This window comes from Echinops telfairi, unplaced genomic scaffold, assembly GCF_000313985.2.
Source record: "Echinops telfairi isolate 266 unplaced genomic scaffold, ASM31398v2 ScPeMD7_8;HRSCAF=38, whole genome shotgun sequence".
Lineage (NCBI taxonomy): Eukaryota > Metazoa > Chordata > Mammalia > Afrosoricida > Tenrecidae > Echinops > Echinops telfairi.
In genome coordinates, this window is record NW_022103905.1 from 3,067,413 (window position 1) to 3,091,087 (window position 23,675).

General features: G+C 56.6%; 1 protein-coding gene across 1 annotated transcript in view; it reads left to right on the forward strand.

Moving 5' to 3' along the window:
- Positions 1-23,675, forward strand: part of DUOX1 (dual oxidase 1) — a 28,609-nt gene that overhangs the window by 3,582 nt on the left and 1,352 nt on the right. Inside the window, exons 6-31 of the mRNA XM_030884532.2 lie at positions 2-228; positions 621-681; positions 787-883; positions 2,307-2,397; positions 2,982-3,084; positions 3,329-3,501; positions 4,603-4,784; positions 5,157-5,275; positions 5,888-6,025; positions 6,670-6,783; positions 7,497-7,696; positions 8,259-8,444; positions 10,451-10,676; positions 10,966-11,059; positions 11,303-11,478; positions 13,067-13,136; positions 13,490-13,618; positions 14,090-14,268; positions 14,449-14,679; positions 15,330-15,429; positions 15,668-15,717; positions 17,060-17,187; positions 21,004-21,157; positions 21,502-21,734; positions 21,966-22,124; positions 23,491-23,646. Of these exons, the coding sequence (XP_030740392.1) occupies positions 2-228; positions 621-681; positions 787-883; positions 2,307-2,397; positions 2,982-3,084; positions 3,329-3,501; positions 4,603-4,784; positions 5,157-5,275; positions 5,888-6,025; positions 6,670-6,783; positions 7,497-7,696; positions 8,259-8,444; positions 10,451-10,676; positions 10,966-11,059; positions 11,303-11,478; positions 13,067-13,136; positions 13,490-13,618; positions 14,090-14,268; positions 14,449-14,679; positions 15,330-15,429; positions 15,668-15,717; positions 17,060-17,187; positions 21,004-21,157; positions 21,502-21,734; positions 21,966-22,124; positions 23,491-23,646 (3,776 nt within the window). The remainder of the gene's footprint in view (position 1; positions 229-620; positions 682-786; positions 884-2,306; positions 2,398-2,981; positions 3,085-3,328; positions 3,502-4,602; positions 4,785-5,156; positions 5,276-5,887; positions 6,026-6,669; positions 6,784-7,496; positions 7,697-8,258; positions 8,445-10,450; positions 10,677-10,965; positions 11,060-11,302; positions 11,479-13,066; positions 13,137-13,489; positions 13,619-14,089; positions 14,269-14,448; positions 14,680-15,329; positions 15,430-15,667; positions 15,718-17,059; positions 17,188-21,003; positions 21,158-21,501; positions 21,735-21,965; positions 22,125-23,490; positions 23,647-23,675) is intronic.

The following is a 23,675-nucleotide window of genomic DNA, read 5'->3' on the forward strand; positions in this document are numbered from 1 at the left end:
GCGTCTCGCGGTCGTGGCGACGCCCCCAACACCTGCGTGTGCCTCCCCTGCCCGGCCGCAGCCTTCGGGGCGGAGCGGGGGAACCGCGAGCCCTTCCTGCAGGCGCTGGGGCTGCTGTGGTTCCGCTACCACAACCTGTGCGCGCAGAGGCTGGCGCGCCGGCACCCGCACTGGGGGGACGAGGAGCTGTTCCAGCACGCGCGCAAGAGGGTCGTCGCCACCTACCAGGTGCGCGCAGCCCCCACCGCGCCCCTCCCCCTCCCCCTCGGGCCCCCTTTCCAGGGAGACCCTCCTGCCAGAGGGCGCCAGCCTGGGGGAGTCCCTTGAGGCAACCAAGGCGCTGTTGGTTTATACAGAAGGCAGGCTGCTCGGGGTTCCGTTCTGGTCCCCAAGAAGCCCTCATGCCTCAAAGGGCCCACCCCAGAGTCACACCTTGGTGACAGGCCTGCACACAGTTACTATGGGGTAGCCTAACCTTTCACGGACCCTGCCTGGCACTCATCTCCCGCCTGAACCTTCCCTGGCCTCCGAGAACCCCCTCCTCCAGCCCCCCACCACCCTAGCCACCAGTCTGAGCGCCGGCCCCCCAGCATTTCCCCTCAATCCTTTTCCTGCCCCAGAACATCGCTCTGTACGAATGGCTGCCCAGCTTCCTGCGGAAAACGCCCCCAGAGTATGCAGGTGAAGGAGTGGGGATGGAGGGCGGGAGTTTGGGGAGCAGGGTGGGGGTCGGCTGGGGCGGTTTAAGAGCTAAATTCTGTGCCCTCTCTTGTCGCCTTTGCGCAGGCTACCGGCCATTTCTGGACCCCAGCATCTCTCCAGAGTTCCTGGCGGCATCAGAGCAGTTCTTCTCCACCATGGTGCCCCCTGGTGTCTACATGAGGTGAGGGAGGGGGCTCAAAGGTGTGTGGGTGCAAAGTCCAGTGATGAAAATCTGCTCCCAAGAGCCAGAGGACCCAATTATCAGCCCGGAAGGATCCTTGCCCCACCCAGGGAACAGCGACATGTAGAAGGGAAGAGTGACCATGAAAAAGGCCATTGGGGCTGTAACCACAGCTCGTGTATGGGTATTCACCTGAAGCTGGTTAAATGTTAATTCCCTGACACGAAATGGCCTCATTGAGGTCCAGAGATCCCTGGGGATGCAGTGGTTAAAGCAATTGACTTCTTCCTGAAGGGTCTGTTGGAACCCACCTACGGCTCCATGGGAGATGGGTGGCAGTCTGCTCCCTTAAGGACTGACAGCCTGGGAAACCCACTGTCCACTCTTGAGCCAGAATCCACTTCCACAGGCGTGCCTTTGGTTGGCTCATCGAGGCTCAGGGGATCACATAACCGTCTGAGTCTGACCACTACACAGGGGCATATTAGTTGCAAGCACAGGGTCTGACTGGTAAAAGCTTTCAGGGGGAAGAGTTATGAAAGTGTGTGAAACTGAAGAAAAATATTAGCTCCACAATAAGGAAACACCCTTTACATAAAAATATACATATTTATCACAAGGATCAATCTAGAACCCCCTCCCAGGGGGACGAATAATGGAAAAGTGGTGAGGGGCGATGGTGAACGATGTAAAATATGAAAATAATAATCTTTAACTTATCAAGGGTTCATGAGGGAGGGCAAGGGTGGAAGGGGGAAGAAAAGGGGAGCTGATATCTGGGGCTCAAGTGGGAAGAGAATGCTTTGAAAATGATGATGGTGGCATATGTGCAAATGTGCTTGACACACTGGATGAATGTATGGATTGTAATAAGAGATGTAAGAGCCCCCAATAAAAGTATTAAAATATATATATATACATGTTTAAATGTTTAGGAAACAAAGCATGTCAGCTTCTTTATTTGTTAAAATTTTAATAATTTGAAAAAAAAATTTTAATAATTTGAAACAATTCATAGGTTAGACTTTTACTCTGGGTTATCTGGACATGCCTTTTGTGATGCCTGAAAAGTCATAGAGAAATCAGTGATTCATAGACAAGTAACTTCAAATGAATAATTTAGACATTACTTTAGATGTTTAAATACTATATGTATGTATAGATTATATAGATAACATATATGAGTATATATATTATAAGGTACAGGTATGTTTTTAGATGTTTAATCTGATATGGGGGAAGGAATCTTCTGAAAGTTAGTATTATACAGGACCTACCAAGGTTTTCCGGTGCCCCAACCACACATAACCTCAAGGAGACAATGTCCGAGGGCCCCTGGCTACACTCTTGGAGACCTGAGATGATGCCTGACACTGGAATCGCCTGGTCTCTGGTCACTGCTGCCCTGCTCCCTGTGTTTCAGAAATGCCAGTTGCCACTTCCAACGGGTCACCAATCAGAACTCCAGTGTCTCCAGAGCTCTCCGGCTCTGCAACAGCTACTGGAGCCGAGAGGTCAGCTCTGTGTGTGTGTGTGTGTGTATGAGTGTGTGGAGAGAGAGATTCTGAGAGATTGCTAGGGATAGTCTGTCCATCAAACCTAGGCCAGCCTAAGTGAAGAGCTTTGACTGTTAATTCAAAACAAAATCTGTTAGTGTGTAATGTGTTCACAAGCTAGAGGAGGGAGAAGAGGAAGGCACAGAATCCGAGCCCTGGTGCTGGGCTGTGCAGACCTCAGCATCCTGTTAGTAGGCTTCCTTTCTTTCACAGCAAAACACACAGATTTCTGTGACTTGCCCCAAATCACGCAGTTGGTTCAGGATAGTGAGTGCCAAGCCTTAGATCTATCGTCTAGCTGCCTTTGCCAGCCACTGTTCCAAAAATAGTTCTGGGGCTTTTGTGCATGTCTCCCCCTGGCATGGGCTTTAGGTCAGGGCATCACTCACTCTGAATGGGGAGTCAACCTTCAGAGGAAAGTGCCCAGCAGTGTGGGTGCAGACAGCAGACCAGGTGGCTCAGGGACACGGCAAGGTGAATGAAGAAACCTGGCTTGCCGACCTCTGGCCACATCAGCCACACTGCTCTCCCAACCCCCAAAGCATCCAAACCTGCGGACTGCCAAAGATGTGGATGCGCTGCTTCTGGGCATGGCCTCCCAGATTGCTGAGCGAGAGGATCATGTGGTGGTCGAGGACCTGCAAGGTGAGGCGGAGGCTGTTCCTGCAGGCTGTGGACTTCTGACCTTTGGCGGGAGGTTTGGCCGGAGCCTCTGAACAGGCAGTGGACATAGGCGGGTTGGGAGCCTGCACTCCATCTGCTGCTGAGGGAGCTTCGGACTCACGAGCCACGGCACTGGTCCCCAGGCCTGATTGGAGCCTGGGGCCTGGACTGGAGGCCCCTGTGGTGGTCTTGAGCTCCCTCAGACTCCTTGGTGTCTCATCCACAGATTTCTGGCCCGGATCACTGAAATTTTCCCGCACAGACTACCTCGCCAGCAGTCTGCAGAGGGGCCGGGACCTGGGCCTGCCCTCTTATACCAAGGCCAGGGTGGCACTGGGCCTGCCTCCCATTACCCACTGGCAGGACATCAACCCTGTACTTGCTCGGAGCAATGGCACTGTGAGCAGGGGTCAGGACCCAGAGGGCAGGCTGGGGGGCCCAGGGCACACTGACCCAAACCATAGAAGACAGGCAGTGAGACATAAGCAGCAGAGACAACCACCTGGCGAGAAGGGCAGGGTTCACGATGTCCCTTTGCCCAGCATTATACTCAGGGTGGCATTGGCCTTGGACTCTGTGTGCTCCGATTCTGCAAGTATTTGTGGAGCATGTACTGTATGCCAGGCACTAACTAGACATGATTTATTTTACTCTCTCCAACAACCCCTTGAGTGGGCATAGAAGGCGTTGACTTTAGAACAAGCTGTACTCTCAGGAGTCAGCTGAGACAGCCTCTGGGGAGTCAGCAGTCCCATCCTGAGCTGTGGCCCAGGTGCGGCCCTGCCAGGCAGCCAGTAGACCAGCTTCAGCCTCCTTCCGGTCTTGCCACAGCCTGCTTTCTGCCATGGCGTGCCTGTTACTGCATCTCACCTCTTCCATCAAATGGTTATAAACTGGTGAATTGAGAAAGGGATGCTACAGATATAATATGTGCATGAGGCTCAAAGACGCCATCAAATCAATGCAAACATAGGAAGCACCAGGCACATCCAGAGCCGCACAGTTCCAGCTTCTGGCGGCCTTAGCCGGGCAACACCAGTCAAATGCTTCAGACATCAGGCATCGAAAACTGAAAGGAAAGATCAGGTAGAAAATGCTAAGACCGTCTTGCTGAAAACTGTGTCTGGGTGACAGTGTATAATTCGGCATTTGATCTCGTTCTAACGAAGAGAAACCTCTTAGCATGCATCATCCTACCATTCAACTTTTGCACTTTCTGAATTTGGTCTTTCAACTGTCACGCTTGTCAAGAATAAGTTAGGTACAAAAGTAGGGGGCTACCTCTCCGTTTTATATCCCAACTGACAAGAGAGGCCGTCAACGCTGTAAGAGGCTTCCCAGAAAAGCACTCACAGTGGCACCCGAGGGAAAATCAGTCCTACACATGTGTGGGACACGACTACTGGCATTGTTATTGTCCTGGGGACTAACCCCTGGGAGCACCTCGTGACCCCAGGGCTGGTACTCTGTCTCTTCTTTTCACTGGCTTCTTTTCACTAGTCCCGGGTGCTGGAGGCCACAGCCGCGCTCTACAACCAGGACCTGTCCCGGCTGGAGCTGCTCCCCGGGGGACTCCTGGAGAGCCACGGGGGCCCCGGACCCCTCTTCACTGCCATTGTCCTGGACCAGTTTGTGCGACTGCGGGACGGCGACCGCTACTGGTTTGAGAATACCAGGAATGGGTAAGTCCTGCCTGCCCACCCCCCATGCCAGCCCCTGGCCCTGCCTCAGCTTCTGCCTCAGCCTGGGCACAAGACCCTCTCTCTCTCTGGCCCCAGGCAGCCCCCATGGGTTCTCAGTTCCCAGTTTGCCTCACAACTTTCTCACCAGCCCCTCTGGGTCTCTTTCTTCCTCTGGGTCCCTGGGTCCTTCTCTTCTGCTAATCACAAGGTTAGTGGTTCAAACCCACTGGTCCCTCTAAGGGAAAAAATGAGGCTTTCTACTCCCATCAGGAGTTATAGTCTCAGAAATCCACAGGGACATATAGTGTCGAAGTGCGTTGGAATTGACCCAATGGCATGGACTTTGGCTTGTTCCCCCCCCCCTCTCCCCAGGCTATTCTCTGAGGAAGAGATTGCAGAGATCAGAAACACTTCCCTGCAGGACATTCTAGTGGCCGTCACCAATGTGCAGCCCAGTGCTGTGCAGCCCAACGCCTTCATCTGGCACTTGGGTGAGTGACCATGGACAGTTGGGGGAGGGGGGGGCGCCAGGTTGGGTCGGGAGCCTCCACCCTCCTCAGCTGTGGCCATAGCTCAGTCTGGCTGGACAGTAGCCTCCAAAGGGAAAGGAAGGCATGATTCTGCCCTTGGGAACGTTGATTTGAGTCCCGAGGCTGCCACAGCACCCAGCTCTGTGGGTTCCCCTCTGCACAATTCCAGGGGGCATTAGAAACGGTGGCCCTGTACTTCCAGCAGAGGTGCCCGAGTAAGGGTAGGACTGAGATGTAAAGAGGGTTGGGGGGCGGGTGGCGGGTGTGTGACTTGCCCCTGGGCTGGGATGAACCTGGAGCTGAGTAGAGAACATTAGTAGGGCAACAACAGCGGTGAAGCTGTGTGTATGTGTGAGGGAGAGACAGAGACTGAGGCTCATTTTGAACCCCACTTGTTAACCAAGAAGACAAATGCCCATTCTTCACTCCATGGCAGCAGTAAGCAAGCAGCCCCATCTTCTCTGCTACCCAGAGACCTTCCTCCCTTCCCACCACCCTCACCTGCCCAGTGATCCTGGGCCAGAGCCTGGGGTGATGACACCCCCAAGACCCTGGCTTCCTCTGCCTCCTCAGGAGACCCCTGCCCACAGCCAGGACAGCTCAGCACCGAGGGCCTGCCAGCCTGTGCTCCCCATGGCATCCGAGACTACTTTAAGGGCAGCGCTTTGGGCTTTGGACTCACCATTGCGACCCTCTGCTGCTTCCCACTGGGTAAATGTGGTGGGCCGGGCGGGGCTTTGAGAGAGGGTGCAAATAGAGCAGAACTCAACCCCTCTGGGCAGACATGTCAGAAGGCAAGCGGGCAGAAGAGGTTGCTGGCCTACAGATCAGTCATCCCTGGGAAGAATTGCCCCCCTGCTCTCTTGGGGTTCCCCAAGGCCAAGGATGGCCTGGAGCCGCAGGGTTTCCACAATCCACAACTGTGTGTAGGATTCTGGACTTGTGATTTGTCAGAGGCAAACTTCTGCTTCAGGACCAGATCTGGGGCGAAAACCTGAGGCAAGGGTCTTCGGCAGGGTTATGTGAGAGTCAACCAGCAGCCGGGTGATGGTGGGGGCTGGGGTGGGAGTGGAGAGTCTAGTCCCTGGGGCAAGGCCTCTGGACTTATTCTCTGGCTGGGATAAGTCCTCGGTGGTAGAAGCAGAGGAGGCTGGGCAGGCATGGTAAATGCTATCCAAAGATCCTCCTGTGATGCAGGGAGCTTCACACTTTGAGACCAGTGAGGGGACAGACCCAGAAGGCAGGGGCAGCAGGAGGACTTGCCAAGGCAAGGAGCTGGGGAAGGAGCCTGGCCCCGCTGCCCAGGCCCCACCTCTCCTTGCCCATCCTCCTGCAACCGGCTTCTGCCCTCCCAGTCAGCCTGCTCAGCGCCTGGATTGTCGCCCGGCTTCGAAGGAGAAACTTCAAGAGGCTCCAGGGCCAGGACCGGCAGAGCATCATGTCCGAGAAGCTCGTGGGGGGTGTGGAAGGTAGGCCCTGGGCTGGCCAGGGTGTGAGTGGGGAAGACAGGTCTCAGGAAGCCCCCACCGCCACCCCAAGGTCTAAGGAAAAAGTGTCTCTCTTTTGGAACTATAGGGAAGGGCAGGGCAGGTGGGAAATGCCACCCTGTAGCCTGAGATAGAAGTTCTACCTGGAGCCCCCATCTCCACAGCTCTTCCCAGTGGTCCCAGAGAAAGGGGATGAGAGGCCCCATGGCCCCTCCTCCATTTGATAGGGTTACTACGGCTTCCAACCCCCTGAGGACTGTACCACCAGACACTGGAATCCCTGCAACAGCAAAATAATAAAAGTAGGTCTAGAGTCAGGCTGGCTTGAGGTTGGGATCAGACTGTCCACTATAGGCTATAAGGCCTAAGGCAGACTTTTAATACCCCCTAACCTAATTTTGCTCATCTGTAAGATAACATGACACCTCCCTTGTAAGTTAGGAAGATTAAATGAGACTGCCCATGGAAATCGCTTGGTCGGTATTGGGTATGTGTACGCACTCAGGAAACGGAAGATTGTATTCTTCTCGAAGGCTAGAAACACAGCAGGACTTCAGGAAGGGGATTATCCCAAGGACCCAAGAAAGAGACAGCCAGCAGCCGGAGAACTGGCCCCAGCCCTGAACCAGCCCTTTTCTTAGCCCTGTGCCTCTGGGTCCAGTGGGCCCCTGTTGACCCAGTGCCTCTCTCCCCAGCGCTGGAATGGCAGGGCCACAAGGAGTCCTGCCGGCCAGTGCTCGTACACCTGCAGCCGGGCCAGATCCGTGTGGTGGACGGCAGGCTCTCTGTGCTCCGTACTGTCCAGCTGCGGCCCCCACAGCAAGTCAACCTCATCTTGTCCAGCAACCGTGGACGCCGTGCTCTGCTGCTTAAGATCCCCAAGGAGTATGACCTGGTAAGGCCAGGTGGGTGGCGGGCGGAGTACTGGGCGTGGAAGCAGGTGTCTAGTCCCTGGCCGCAGCACCTGTGAACTAGATAGACTGAAACACGTCTACCCAGCTCTGGGCCTGCAGGAGGAGGTGGTCGAACCAGTCTGCCCAGCTTCCTTTGTTGGGACTTCGTGGCTGGTCCTGGCTAGGAATCCCTGGAAAAAGCGAGGACCTCTTCCCTGGCTTCTTATTTCAGGATAGAACAAAGTTTGAAGGTTCCTGGAGAGGAACCAAAGCAGTTTCTGGCTCTGTCCGGTCCACAGCTCCCACCAGCCCCTGGCCTCCTTGCCACCCATCCCTTCTGCAGCATAGAACCGAGAGGAAAGGGTGGCTGTGTACTCAGGCCTTGGAATGCTAGCTCTCCGCCTATAAACAAGCCACATATCCCCAGCTCCTTCTGCCAAGAGAGAGAATAATCTCTCTTTGGCAAGGCCGCTCCTTCCAGTGACCCCTGACAAGGTCCAAGAAGAGTGTCTGACCTGGAGAAGCTGCATTAAGTGGTTGCTCTCGGGGCTGCTGCCGCGGCAGGTGCTGCTGTTGAACCTGGAGGAGGAGCGGCAGGCACTGGTGGAGAACCTCCGAGAAGCTCTGAAGGAGAATGGACTGAGCTTCCAGGAGTGGGAGCTTCGAGAGCAGGAGCTGATGAGGGTGGCTGTAACCAAGGAGCAGCGGAAGCACCTCCTGGAGACCTTTTTCAGGCACCTCTTCTCTCAGGTGTGTACATGGGGTCAGATCTCCCCTGGTCTCTCAACCTGCAGTGATGTCCTTTCCTGTGTGAGGCCATGAGGAGAGCCCAGGGAAAATCAGAAACTCCAATCATCAATGCTTATATTGCCAGTTTGGCCAAGACACCTGGTCTCTCTGTCCAGAATGCTGCTGTTCCCCTCCCCACCCTAGCCCCCCCCGCTCTCAGCTGGGAGGCTGCAGAGTGATCCTGGGAACATATGATCGCAGAGATCAGAAGAAGCAGAGAGCCCCATCGGGCTGGTGTAAGGTCATGGCCAAGGTGAGGTTTGGCCGGGCCTCAAAGGTTGGGAAAGTTTGGGTTCAGAGTGGTGGGGGCCGGGAGGAAGATGGGGGTAGAGGGACAGGAAGGACTGAGCAGAGGGGCTCTTGGAAAGTCAAACCATGAGTGTGGAGAAGAAGCAGAGTAGGCTGGCTCTGGAGAGGACCTGGGAGGTGCCGTCAGTGGCTGTCAAGCCCACTCAGACGCAAGGCGACCTTACAGACAACAAGCAGAATGCTGCCCAGCCTGTGTCCTCCTCCCGCTCACTAGTACATTTGAGTCCATTGGAGTGACTACTGCGGGCCAGAGATGGGGCTTTCTGCCCCCAGTCACAGGTAACAGGCTCAGAAACCGCAGGGGCTTGTGATGGGTCAGCGCTGACTCGCGATGGTAGTGAGTGGGGTGTGTTTGGCTTTGTGGTGATCCCACGGAGGGTTCCCTCTACTTTACCAAACATGACGATGTCCCTTTCTGGCAATGTCACTCACGCGGGAAGCAGCCAACTGATAAGTGCTTGCCGTGTGCCAGGCACACATCTTAATCTTAAAGCAGCTCGAACTTGAACTTGAGGACAGAGAGACCAGAGGAAGCGCAGGGTGGGGGAGTCAGAAGCAAGCACCCTTGAAGATCCTCACAGGCAGCGCTCAGCTGGAGGCCAGGCGGGACACCCGGCACCCCTGCTCAGTCCCAAGGCATCAGGCATGTGGCATTCCTGCAGTCTCCTGGGCGTGGCTGCCACCCCCGATGTCCACACAGCGCTGCCAGCTTCTCACAGTGTTTCGCACAGCCGCCTCTCTTGTGGCTTCTCACAACAGCCCTGTGAGACAAGGAGGGCAAATGAGGAAATGAACCCGAGACAATTGAAAAGACTTGCCTGAGGTCACCCAGCGAGCACATGGCAACTTTGGGACATGAACCTGGGTGTCCTGCCTCCAGCCCTAGGCTCTTTCCACTAAAGCACCTTGTTTAGAGCAACAAGCTTCCTGGGGCTCAGCAGGCCTGGGCCAATGCCCCCAATGCCCCTGGTGGCCTGCAGCCTGTCTGCTCCCCTCACAAGCTGTGTTCCCCGTGGCCCGTAGTCCCTGAGTGGGCTGGAGAGGGACGGTGAGGAGACTTGCCCTTTCCCAGGTCCAAGTGGTCCTCAAGCCAGCTGAGACCCTCTCTTAGAACTCTTTTTGATGCAACACCAGAGACCGACTCGGGCTAGCATGGACAGAAAGAAGGTTGACTCTGGGCATCAGGACAGCCCAGGAAATCCAAAGGCAGGGCTGCGGACTGGCCTCTGCAGGGCCCAGGAAGAGGGAAGCCGATGGCAGACAAGGCTCCCCACTCGTGCTGCCTCTGCCTCCGGCTCCTGTCTCCGAGCACGTGATGAGATGGTTCCCAATTTCTGAGTCTTCATGTGGCCGGGCCAAGGCAACTGCTGGCTGGGACCTCTTAGTGTGAATTCTAGAACACTCTGAATTCCCTAAATTCCAGATCCTCACTGTCTTGAGTTCAGTGTTTATGCATCCCGGTCCAATCAACTAAGGCAGAGAGCCCGACTCTGTAGACTAAACATGGCCTCAGGGACCCTCCTACAGGGCGGAGGGGGTAGTATTTATGGGAGGGAGTACGATGCAGACACCTCAAAAAGTGACTTGGGTAAGCCTCAGTTGGCCTTCAAGTTAACAAAACCGTGTTGTCTTCTTTCCCGGCTGCTGCCCAAGTGCAGGTGCTGGACATTAACCAGGCAGATGCAGGGACCCTGCCCCTGGACTCCTCGCAGAAGGTGCGGGAGGCCCTGTCGTGCGAGCTGAGCAGGGCTGAGTTTGCCGAGTCTCTGGGTCTCAAGCCTCAGGACATGTTTGTGGAGTCCATGTTCTCTCTGGCCGACAAGGATGGCAACGGGTACCTGTCCTTCCGGGAGTTCCTGGACATCCTGGTGGTCTTCATGAAAGGTGGGGGTAGAGGGACTGGATGTCCAGCATGGAGAGGATGGACAGGGACTGGGAACTGAGGCTGGAGGGTGGCTGACTTGGAGATAGGGAAGCACTGGGGGGCGGTGTGGTGGTGGTGGGGTGTCTTCAGTTATGGCAGCCATCTGGAGACACCAGGCAGGAGTCAGGAAGCACGGTGACCCCTGCTATGTACAACACTGAGTCACACCAATGGGAAGTTCCTTCTGTTCAGTGTGGGGGCTCAGGAAGCTGGACTGGGGCTCTCTTCCAAGGTTCCTTCTTCACCCAGGCTCCCCTGAGGAAAAGTCTCGTCTTATGTTCCGCATGTACGACTTCGATGGGAATGGTCTTATTTCTAAGGATGAGTTTATCAGGATGCTCAGGTTGGTCCTGTGGGACAGCCAGGAGAGAGGACGGACCCAGGGGGTGCTGGGGGACAGAACTGGGGCATGAAGGAGGGGACTGAGGGGAGGGCCAGTGTCCTCCTCCCTACCCATATGACTCGAAATTGTCCAGGCTAGTAGGAAAGTGGGGTTCAGCCAGCCTGAGCCCCTGCATGTGGGGCAGGTTATTCTGGGACCCCTCCTCCAGGCTGATGGCTCCCTCCCTCCAAACCCCAACCCCAGCTCCTTCATCGAGATCTCCAACAACTGCCTGACCAAGGCCCAGCTGGCCGAGGTGGTGGAGTCCATGTTCCGGGAGGCAGGCTTCGAGGACAAGGAGGAGCTGACGTGGGAGGACTTCCACTTCATGCTGAGGGACCATGACAGCGAGCTCCGCTTCACGCAGCTCTGCGTCAAAGGTGGGGAAGGCCAGCTGATGCATTGTGCACCATAGGCAAACGGTTTTATTTGACAGTCAGAGGGAACTGTGGTCTGGGATGGGGGTGGGAGGGTATGTGTGCCTTTCTACCCCCCCTCCCCCACAGTGCTCAGTAAACGTTCATCCCTCCCCTCCTTCCTTCCTGCCCCACCTGCATCTGACTCAGGTGGGTGGGAGCTAGTCAGGGAGCAGTGCAGAGGGGGCGGGCAGGGGAGGGAGGGGCTCTGTTTCTGAACTGCTATGGTGTCTCCTCAGTCTAGGAGTCCCACTGGGGCATGTTGAGACCAAGCCTGGCTCCTCCCAAGAGTGTGCGAACTTGAGGGGGCTGAGCAGCCTCCATGTGGGAGGGGGCACATGAGTCAAGACAGGTGTGCTCCTGGTCAGGGGCCGAGGGGGTGGGGGTGAGACAAGGACGAGTGGAGAGAGAGAAGCCTCCCCTTTCTCAGCAGCCTGGGCAGGGGCAGCTGGGCCTAAGGGCAGATGCAGGAGCATGGGTCTGTGCCTCCGGAGGCAGGTAGGGCCGGGCCTGGGGAAGGAGGATTAAGCAGAATGGTAACACTGAGTATCCTTGTGTTTGCTCTGGGTGGTGGTTGAGACTCATTGTTCCCCGAGTTTTATTTGGAAAAAAAAAAAAAAGTCAAACTTACAGCCAGCATCCTTGTACCCCTGTCTAGCCGGGTGTGGCAGTTGCTAGATTCTGCCACATCTGTTTGCTGTTGGTGTAGACCTGGGTCGGTCAACTGTGGCTCGGAAGCCACTCCGTGTGGCTCTTTCGACACGCGCACGTGGCCCTGAAGGAAAACTGAACATGGAAACGAAGCCCTCATAGTTCCCATCGTTCAGATCATCGTGGTCTCGTTTGCAAAAATCTATACTTAAGGCTCTCGAATAATTTTCAAGTCGTTGTGAGGGACAGGAATGGCTCTCCCGTTTCAAGTTTGCTGACCCCTGGTGCAGACCTGGATACTGGTCTTTTCAACACCCTGCTCTCGCTGAGGCCAGTTCTCTCTCTCTCAGAGTTGGCTCAGCACTTAGAAGTGACCTGGAGACTCCCAAGCCTCCTGTGAGAACCTAGCTTGACAACTCCTGTCCTGCCGGCCCTGCCCCCAGCCTGCAGTCCATCCAGGGAACAATAGGGAGGTTTCCCTGTAGCCTCAACATTTTCTTATGAACATTTCCAAATACAGAACCTTTGGGAAGCTTTTTTTTTAAAACAGTGATTCACCCATATACCCACTAGCTAGCTTTACCCCGCGAAGTTTCAAGCTGGAGGGCCGTAAGCATAGTTTCCTGTGTGTGGTGAGATGGTGAGCAGGCTGGTTACACTTCATTCTCAAACTCCACTCCAGTACACCTGAGACCAGCCCCAGGAATGAGACTGCAGGTGGACACATACTCGGGGGATCCTGCCTGGCCCTCTCCCTGGCCACTGTGCCTGGGTCCAGCTCCCACTGGGGACAAAGGCTCGGTTCATAGAAGGTGGGGTCTTCAGTAAACCCACAAGGATGGGGGACACTGAATCTGAGCCAGGCCCTCCTGGTTCTGGGTCCTGAGCTTCCGCCTTGCAGGGGTGGAGGTGCCTGAAGTCATCAAGGACCTTTGCCGGCGAGCCTCCTACATCAGCCAGGAGAAAATTTGGTGAGCCCCCATCTGGCAAGGCTGGAGGATGAGGGTGTGTGGGGGGCATGGCTCTCAGCATGACTGGGACCAGGGCTGTTGCCCTGTACCTGAGTTGGGGGGGTGGGGGTGGCGCAGGGGGGCATGTGACTTGGCGAGCACAGAACTGGCTGGATTTCAAGTGTTTACGTGTGGCCTGGGTCAGGCACCCCTGTAAAGGGCATAGCCATAGGTGGTGGCCTGGTGGGAATGCCAGGCCGTCCCTTCCCTGGCTGAGCCTTGATGGTGTGGGTCTGGAGGTGAACCAGGGGTCGGCAGGGGGTGGAGTGGCCAGGTGGTCAGGGTCCTCCTAACTTCGGGCATTTCTGCCCTAGTCCCTCTCCCCGAGGGAGTGCCCGCTCCTCCCGCAACACCCTGGGGGCCGACCTGACACCACCACAGAGGCGGCACTGCCCTACGGACACTGACCCTTCCCAGGAGATCCGCCGGAGGTTTGGCAAGAAGTAGGTTTGTTCTTCCCCTTAACTGCAGACAGTTCACCCACTCCCTCCAGAAAACGGGCCTAGATCCCTCTGTCTGTGCCTGGCACTGTGCTAAGTAAGCACTGGGGGTGCACGCAGCCCCCCACAGCCGGGTGTGAAGGTCTGCTATGATGCTTGTTACAAGGTCCCACTGAAACGCCATGGCCGTTTGCCCCAGGGGCTGTGGAGTTCAGAGGAGCCCACCATTGCCTGGGAGGTCAGGGAGGGCTTCCTGGAGGAAAGGCCCTTTGAGAGTCCAGTAAAGCTTGAGAGGGGTTGGCAGCTACAGACCTGGGGAGGGAGAGGGCTGTTCTCAGTGCAGCCTTTGTGATGGTGGGGTCTGAGCCTAGGGTGCCCCTTCCTGTGAATAAAGTCGCCTCCCCCGCTGGCCAGTCCCACCAGGGAGCAGGGCTCCAAGGGGCACTGGGGATTGAGGGCCAAGTGTGTCTCCAGGGTGACGTCGGCCCAGCCCCTGCTGTTCACCGAGGCGCACCGCGAGAAGTTTTCCCGAAGCCGCCGCCACCAGACGGTGCAGCAGTTTAAACGCTTTGTGGAGAACTACCGGCGCCACATCGGCTGCGTGGCCGTGTTCTTCGCCATTGCGGGCGGGCTGTTCCTGGAGCGGGCCTACTGTGAGTGGCAGCCCTCCGGGGCGCACCGCCCCCCTCCCCCGCCCCGCAGTGAGGGTGACAGCCGTGGGGGTGGAGCCCACTGTGCAAAAGGACAGCTTTGCGGGTCCTGGGGACCCTGCTGCTGGAGGTCACCCCGACCCTGCTTACCTGCCCGGGTGCCCGTCCCCACCCCCCCTGCAGACTATGCCTTCGCCGCACACCACAAGGGCATCACGGACACCACCCGCGTGGGCATCATCCTGTCGCGGGGCACTGCGGCCAGCATCTCCTTCATGTTCTCCTACATCCTGCTCACCATGTGCCGCAACCTCATCACCTTCCTGCGGGAGACCTTCCTCAACCGCTACGTGCCCTTCGACGCCGCCGTGGACTTCCACCGCCTCATCGCCTGCACGGCCCTTGTCCTCGCAGGCAGGGCCCAGCGCCGCCCCCTCCCCCATCTTCCCGGCTGGTCCCAGGGGCCTGCACTGGCCCCTTACCTTCCCCTGCCCCTTTTCCCTCTACCTGTCAACCTGTTGGAAACCGCCAGCAGCTCCGAGGGAGACCCACTAGGCTATCGACTCCAGTAGAGTTACACTATGGAAAATATCTGGGCAGTTCTGCCCTGCCCGAGGGGTCGCCATGAGTCAGAATGGACCCAGTGAGTTTTGGGGTAGTTTGCACTTAACTGTGTATCTTGGCTGCCCTTCTCAGTAAGGATGGGATTGGCCAACGTCATCCCAGAGCGAACCAGGGCCCACTTGCTGCGTGCACATAATACATCTTCCATCGCTGGGATGTGTGTTTCAAAACACGACTCTGGGAGAGAAACCAAAGGAATGACCTGCTTCTGGTGTGATTGCAGAGTTGTGTAGCTGTGCTCACCTCGATGTGTATCTTGGGGGGGAGGAGGATTGGAAGGCCCTAGAGATTGGCATGAGAACTGTAGACCTCTAGGGTTCTTCCTCAAGCCCCCAACTGTGCTTGGTGAGGGACTGCCACTTTAGGCTGACTGGGTTGGCTTCCCCACCACCTGCCCACTGGGATGTCTGTCGCTGACACCTGTCCCTGGTCTCCCGTAGTCTTACACAGTGCTGGCCACGTGGTGAATGTGTACCTGTTCTCAGTCAGTCCCCTCAGCGTCCTCTCCTGCCTCTTCCCCGGACTGTTCCGGGATGATGGGTGAGTGTCCGTGTGGATGGCCAGGAAGCCATTCTTCAGGATGGGAAGACGTGAGTCCCTGGGGCCTATTGTCATGTCCTCAGGGACGACGGGGAAGTCTTGGGATGTGTGGGAGCCTAGCCCCAGCCTCCAAGGTGGTAGCAGGGGAGACTCGTGTCTGAGGGGCCTCCGCTGAAAGATCCCTTGTGGAAACCCCAGAGAGCTTCTCCCTTGGTGTCTGTCTGTCCCTTCTCCACAGGTCTGAGTTTCCCCAGAAGTATTACTGGTGGTTCTTCCAGACCGTGCCTGGTGAGTGTCTGTCCCTCCTGCTCTGTGAATTTCTGGACGCCTGGCTCTGAGGCAGCCCAGGCTCCTCACCAATCAGAGAGCTGAGCACTGCCCCCCGCCCCCACCCCCACCCCCCAGGACTCTCCTGGCAGTAGGAGACTCTGCCTTCCCACCCTTCTCTCAGGAATCTGGCTGGGCTCCTGCCCCCGATGCACACACTGATATCTCTTGTGAGATGGGAGTGGACTCCCCACACACACACCTACTATGACAAATGCCCCAGAAGCCTTGGGAGGAGGGGCCAGGCTCTTTGCTGAGCCAAACAAAGACCCACCCTGCCCCTGTAGTCCTTTTGTCAAGGGCTGTTGAGGGGGCATATTCTTGACTCCCCATAATCACCCATTTTAGAGCTATTAGCTGTGAACCTATTCAAACTCTTCTTCAACCTATTTATATTTTCCTCCCACCCCCTCCTTGGGGCGGCTCATTTCCTACACATACTCCTCTCTGTGAAACACAGCATGGGCTCCCCCACCCCTCTTTTCTCCCTTAATCCTAAAACGTCTGCTTTGAACTTCAGAGGGCTATTGCTAATTCCTGCACTTGGGGCTTTCGCAGCTAATGAGGCTGTGTTCAGGAGCTCCTCTCCTCCCAGGACTTCACAGGCTTTGAGTAGATCCCTCCTTAACCTTTGCATTTCCGAACGGCAGGACTCTAATCTTCCTAATTTCTGCTTCTCTCCTCCTGGAGCACTCCAGGAGCCCTTTGCCCCCGCTCCTTGGCTCCCATCCCCCAGCTCTCTAGTAGGCAACCCTGCCTGGACTGGGGAGGAGGGCGCCAGGGATGCTGGGCACCAGCTTAGGGTGGAGCCTTTCTACTGCTGTGTGTTGTGGTGGCTTGAGGCGCTATGTGGTGACTGGGACCAAGCCCGTCTGACCACCTGAGGTCAGGGCCTAGGTCCCCAGGGTCTGGCCCAGAGCAAAGGCCCCTGGCTCCCTCAGCACACGTTTGGGTTAAGGCCTGTGGTGTGCCAGGCACTACACTAGGGGCCAGGGAGCTGCTGGCGGGCCAGCCTACCCTGCCTCCCGCATTTGTGGACCTGTGGGAAAAGTGACAAGCGTAAGGAGGCAACCATGGCTCAGGACCATAGCTGTGAAGGACCAGCAGGATCTATTGAAATGAAAAATGCCTGTGACCAGAGCTTCATGGTGGTGGGGAGGGGGAACAGATTAGAATGCTGGCATTGCCCCACCCGCCCCTCTCCCACCACACATGTTAGTGGTGTGCAGAAGGTACCCTGACCCCTGGAAACCTCAGAAAAGACCCCTTGGCAAGACATTGCCCGTGTCCTTTCACCCCACAGGCCTCACGGGGGTGGTGCTGCTCCTGGTGCTGGCCATCATGTACGTCTTCGCCTCCCATCACTTCCGCCGCCGCAGCTTCCGGGGCTTCTGGCTCACCCACCACCTCTACATCCTGCTCTACATCCTGGTGAGGCCACTTGGCCGGTAGGCTGGTCGCTGGGGTCTAGGCTGGATGTTACCTGGGTGCCAGTGAAGGTCAGGACAACAGGTCTCCATCCCCTTAGCCTCTCCAACTCTCCATTCACTCTCCCACACCCTTCTGCAAGGCAGAGATTAGTATGCCACCCCCTTACCACCCCTCCCACCCCTTCCCCTGTGAGCTGACCCCAGTAAAGGGCACTTGGAAGGATGTGTCCCTGGAGTGGGATTTGCTGGAGTAGCCCTGCCAGGCTGATTGACATTCCTCGATGACACTCCCAAGTTATTTCTGCCTGGCCAGTCATTCCCCACTAGGGGTGGCTGGTTTGGGCTCCTGTAGTTAAAGGGCATCACAACACCCCCCCCCCCTTTTTTTTTCTTCAAAGAGCATAGTTCAAGTGGACCCTGCGACTTTTCTCCTGATCCTGCTTTTGGGGAGGGGGGGGACGGTGTTAGTCACTCCACCTGGCTAAGTGCACCTGTAAAATTAATGATCTTGTTCAAAATGGCTTCACGTGGACTGCTGACAAAACGGAGTTTGGTCACACCACCTGTCACCTGTCCCCTCTCATCCACCTTCGCATCCCCTCCATCCTCTGGCGTTGTCATTAGCTGCTTCAGTTTGGCAGTCCCAGAGCTGACTCTGACCTGTGCCCTTGCGTCATGGCTCTGCTTGCCTGCCTTCCTCATGGACACAGGCAGCTCCCCAAAGGGCACCCCAAGGGCCTCAATGAGAAGTTAAAGGACCCAGCTGTCCTCACTGGCTGATGATGTCTGTTGGCCTCCAAGAAGCCCAGAGCCATCTGGCTGCACTGCCTCCTGCCTCCAGGCAGAACTACCCCCAGGGCTGCCCCTCATCCTGACCCCCAGGAAAGGAGCGGTTTGCAGGAGGCTCTGATTCCATCAGCCCTTCATGGTTTGTGTGTTTCCTAGAACTGAGCAGTTATTGCAGAAGTTTCTTTGGAAGCTGTGACTAATTTAGCCCTCCCTCCTTTCCTTCCTGATAATGGTGGAGCCTTAGCTACTGTTTCTGTTAGGGGTGGAGATAGTGTTCTGGTCCCTGGTAATAAAGTAACTTCTTTAAATGAGACAGGAGACCCATCAGGCCAGCTGGCCTAGCTTCCTGGGGCCAAGCCCCTTTTTGATTTATCCCGGGGCTGTTGGCTCAGAGCTGCTTATCTGCTAGCAGGGAAGCCAGGATCTCAGAAAAGGACAGGCCTAGCTAGCCCTGGAAGCTTGCACAAAGCTCACCTGGAAGAGGATCAGGGCCCACGTACCCTCCCAGGCCTGGCCACTAGGGCGGGAAGGTGGGCAGAAGGAGACATTACAGGCAAAGACCTGCAGTGTCGAGAAGGGGAGAAGGGTGTGCAGGCTCCCAGTCCTGACTGGAAAGGGCGGAGCTAGCACATCAGCAGATGAGCTGGCTGGTTGCTTCCTAGCTGCACGGCCAACTCAGAGCAGCTTTGTGGTTCCACAGGAGAGCCAGCACAAAGTGGGGTGCATAAACACAGGAGGATGAGGTCACCCTGACATTGTCCCCAGCGTGGTTGAATGCACAGAGAGCCTTGGGGGACAAGCGTGGGGTCCACAGTGCAAGAGGAACGGAGAGAAACCGAAGAAGCGTTCAGAGAGGTTGACGTTTGTCTTGTGGGGAAAGGGTCAAGAATGTGGGAGGACTCCTCGGGGGAGAAGGGAGAGTTGAATGGGGATCAGGGCTGTTTCATAGATGCCCGTTGAGAGTCCACTGTGCACTAGCACCACGCTAGGCCCACTGTGGAGGGGGACACTACTGACTCCTTTGAAGACCTTAAAATCGCTGCAGGGATAAGCTGCCACTCTCATGAACCGATCCGAATGAACCACAGACAGTACGGGGTTGACTTCTGAGCAAGCTTGCCGAAGCATATTTATAGAAACCTATCAAAGGGAGTTTCTTTGGGTTAAACTGGTTGGGGAGGAGATGGGACTTGGGCCAGGCCTTCAGGACGGATAAGCTGAGGTCTGACTGGGTCAAGTGGAAACTGAAGAGCATTCCAGGTAGGAGCAAGGGCATGAACACAGGTGTGGAGGTGGGAACGATGCCAAGATATTCAGGGGGCCAAGGAAATAGGCTTGGCTGAATGGCCACGGGGGCTCGCTGGTAGCGGGCCATGCTAGTGGACATATGTGGGCTGGAGCTGAAGCTTAGTTGAGAGAACCTATCCCACAGGAGAATGTAGAAAGAAGCAAGCAGAGGCTGAAGAAGTGAGACTTTGGTAACACCCATCACTGGGCGTGGGTGGCAGCCAGGAGAGACAGATGGTGAGGGCCAGGCTGGGTAGACCAGCACTGTTGCAAAAACCAGGAGAGGGGGCAATGGGTAGGAGGGTGTGGTCACGAGCGCCACAGGCGGCCAAGGGTGACAGTGATGTGGTCAGAACACAGACCTGGTGGGTCTGGTGAGCCAATTCCTAAGCGGGGAGGTCCCCAGGAGTGACGGAGGCAGAAGTCAGGTGGACTGAAGAATAAGCAAGAAGAGGGTTGGAGACCGGCAGGTCATGTCTGGCGACTTGCTAGGGCTGCCTGAAACGCAACCTCCCAGGGATTTCATGGAGAAGGAGACTTAAGTTGACTGAGTTCGTGTTTTCCTTCTAAAAAAGAAGTTGGGGGAATGCCTTTGATTATCGAGTGCCTGCCGTGGGCCAGGCGTATGGGCTGGGGATGGGGGAGGGTGGCAAATAAGCTGGCGCTGCCCCTAGTCCTGCAGTCCGGCCAGTCACGGTGACTATAAATGAGGAACTTTCCCCAGCTGTTAACAAGTGCACTGAAAGTGAACGGGGACTTGTGGGAGAGTGAAGGCCTGCGATTGGGGGGGGGGGGGGGCGGAGCCACGGAAGAACAACTTGGGAGGGCGACTCCAGACAAGGGAATATTGAGTGCAAAGGCCCCCAAAACAGAGAAGCTTGAGGATCGGAGGGGGCGGTGTTGAGGGAGGACGGGGATGCCGCTGTCAGGCGCATTGCAGGCCTTGAAATGCACTGGAAAGTTCCTCCAGGACTTTTTGAACCGGAGATGGCCTGAGGTGATGGACTTTTCATGAGAAGCGGGGTCCCAGGGGGTCAGGAGCAGCAGTGGGAGGTCTGTCAGGCAGGTCTTGCAGTGAGTCCTGGTGAGAGGCCATGTGGCTGGGTCTCTTAGGAGTGCTGACCAGCTGGAAATGGACGCAAGTGGGTGGATTCGGCGTTTTTTGCTTTAACCAATCATCTCCATTTTATTTTTACTTGTCTATGACAAGGGTGTAGCCCAGGATCCCTCATCTCATTGTACAATTACTTGATTCTGTGTGTTCCGGTGGTGGTTTAGTGGCAACACTGGATTGTTGGGCTGGTCTCATGCTTTCTTTTTGGAGAACTCCCTTTCATATTTCTTGCCAGGCTGGTCTGGTGGCTACAAATTTCCTCAGTTTCGATTTATCTGGGAAAATCCTAATTCCACCCTTACTTTTGGATGATAATTTTACTGGATACATTATTTCTGGTTGATAGTTACTTTCTTACAAGGCTTTGGATACGTCACCCCATTGCCTTCTTGCCTGCATAGTTGCTGGTGAGTCTGTGTTTTTGTTTTCCAAACCAATGTTGTTCATGGAATGTTTTGGAAGATGGAGCTGGGAGCGGGTAGGTTTTGGAGCTTTGAAGAAGCACGTGGTGAGGTGGGCAGTGGATGCGGTGATGAGAGATAGGCAGGGACCTAAGGCCCGAGCCAGCCTCGGACCCTGTCATGAATGTGGCTGGGCTTGAGCTGTCCCCGCTGGCTGTGTCCCCAGGTCATCATCCATGGCAGCTTCGCACTGATTCAGATGCCCCGATTCCACATCTTCTTCCTGGTCCCGGCCCTCATCTACGCGGGGGACAAGCTGGTGAGCCTGAGCCGGAAGAAGGTGGAGATCAGCGTGGTGAAGGCCGAGCTGCTGCCGTCAGGTATAAGTCTGGGGGCTGACTGGGGACCAGCTTGGTGACACTGCAGATGCTGGCAGGATAGGGGCAGAGCTGGATCATGAAAACTGGCCTGACCCACTGGAGGTGACTCTAGAACTTAGGGCTACGGGGGCAAGAGAGATGCTGGGAGACCTGAGTGTCTCTCATAAGAGAGGAGGAGCCCAGGCTAGGCTGTCCCTGGCCTCTGTTGACCAGCAACCACTGGGTGGCGTGACCCGTGGGGTACGGTGCTCCTGTCATGATCCAGAGGTGGAGCTGAGAGCTTGGGTGGGGGAATTCTCTGGGTTCAGAACAACAGCTTCCTGCCCTCCCCCGCTCTCCCCCAGGAGTGACCCACCTGCGGTTCCAGCGGCCCCAAGGCTTTGAGTACAAGTCAGGGCAGTGGGTGCGGATCGCCTGCCTGGCCCTGGGCACCACCGAGTACCACCCCTTCACGCTCACCTCCGCCCCCCACGAGGACACACTCAGCCTGCACATCCGGGCCGCGGGGCCCTGGACCACCCGCCTCAGGGAGATCTACTCACCCCCAACGGGCGGTGGCAGTGCCAGATACCCAAAGGTGCCCAGACCCAGGCATGCTGTGCACTCCCACATCCCCTTAGCAGACCTTGACCCTAAAGCATCAGCTCTCCCAACCTCGATCATGCCTTAAGCCTCTGGTTCCCCTCCCTCCCCATACCCCAACTCCAGGGGTCTACGGTGTCATCTGCCTGTCCCTGCCTCACGCTTCACACTTTGGGCTCAGCATGGTAGTGGCCAAGCGACACCCAAACCCAACCCCTTTCTGCAGCTGTACCTTGACGGACCGTTCGGAGAAGGCCATCAGGAGTGGCACAAGTTTGAGGTGTCTGTGCTGGTGGGAGGGGGCATTGGGGTCACCCCCTTTGCCTCCATCCTCAAAGACCTGGTCTTCAAGTCATCAGTCAGCTGCCAAGTGTTCTGTAAGAAGGTAAGCATGCCTTCCTCCCAACAGCCCTGTCTCCCTGCTTCCGGTCAGTGCAGCCGGGTGTCCCTCTCTGCTGCCTCTGCCTTCGGCCTGACTGATATGGGCTGGGACCAGGTCAAGATGGCCCCAGAGCCTTCAAGACAAGACTTGGTTCGTAAGTATCCTCGGAGGCCCTGGCTGGTTTACAAAGGCTTGCTCCCTCCACAGTGGGGCTGCCCATCTAGAGTTGGTTTCTAGATCCCCTCTAGCAGGGTTGGGAAGGGATAAAGAAAGAAACCCGTCTGCTTGGGAGAGGAGACTCACTCTCCGAGCACTGGCCTGGAGTGGAGGTGTGGGAAGGGTGTGCTTTGGGTGGGGCTCCAGTGAAACTGGCTTGGCTCTCAAGAGGAAAAGGGGAGGTGACCAGGCAGGGCCGGCCCCAGGGACGCAGCTCAGGCCTTTAGGCTCCCTCCCCACTGGGCCCTTCAGCTCAGCCTGGGCCTGGTGGCAGGCCCCTGCCTGTCTCCCTGGGCCTGGCAGGTGAGTCAGGGAAGCAGGAATTCGCAGGCAGAGGCCCGGCCCATGTGCTGTCGGCACTCCGAGGGTGACAGCAGCTCCCTTCTGTGCCAGCTCTGCCTCTCCTTCTCCGGGTCAGGCTAGAGGGGCCACCGCTCCAACCCACGCGACAGTGAAGCCTCCAGGCAATTTCCATCTCCCAGTCGCCCTCCCTCTCTCAGGACGATGGTGTGGATGAATTTACAGAACACATGTCGCCACATTGTGCTTTCCTAACACCGGGTTCCTGTCATCCGGCGGTTCTCAACCTTCCTAACGCCGTGACCCTTTCATACAGTTCCTCATGTGGTGGTGACCCCTCAACAGAAAACTGTTTTCGTTGCTACTTCATCAGTCATTTTGCTACTGTTCTGAATTGCACGACCCCTGTGAAAGGGTCGTTTGACCCCCAAAGGGGTCTCGCTCGCTCCATGACCAGTCTGAGCTGAGCTGGGGACAAATGGGGGCTGTGCTGAGAAGGTCCCTCTGCTGGACCCCTCTCGCTGTGGGCAGCCTAAGGGGGAAGCCCACCGGAGGGAGAGGCAGGAAGACTCCGCTTGAAGGCGCTTCCGTAGAGAGCAGACCTACAGCTCACGGTTCCCAAGGGGCTTCTCTCCGTCACCCCAGGAGAGCTCATTCAGCTCACCATGCCCATAGAAATCGGGACCTACCTCCCAGGCTTGTGGGGGGTGGGGGTGGGAGTGGCGGGGAGTACAAGCTGACTGAAGTCTGAGGACTCTAATGCTCAGTGTGGAGACCCCTGGGATGTTGGGAGCCAGAGCCCAGCTCAGCTCAGTCGGGTTCCACACTGGAGCCTCGTGTCCCGTGTCCCCAGATCTACTTCATCTGGGTGACGCGGACGCAGCGGCAGTTCGAGTGGCTGGCCGACATCATCCGGGAGGTGGAGGAGAATGACCGCCAGGACCTGGTGTCGGTGCACATCTACATCACGCAGCTGGCCGAGAAGTTCGACCTCAGGACCACCATGCTGGTGCGTCAGGGCCCGCCACCTCTGGGCTG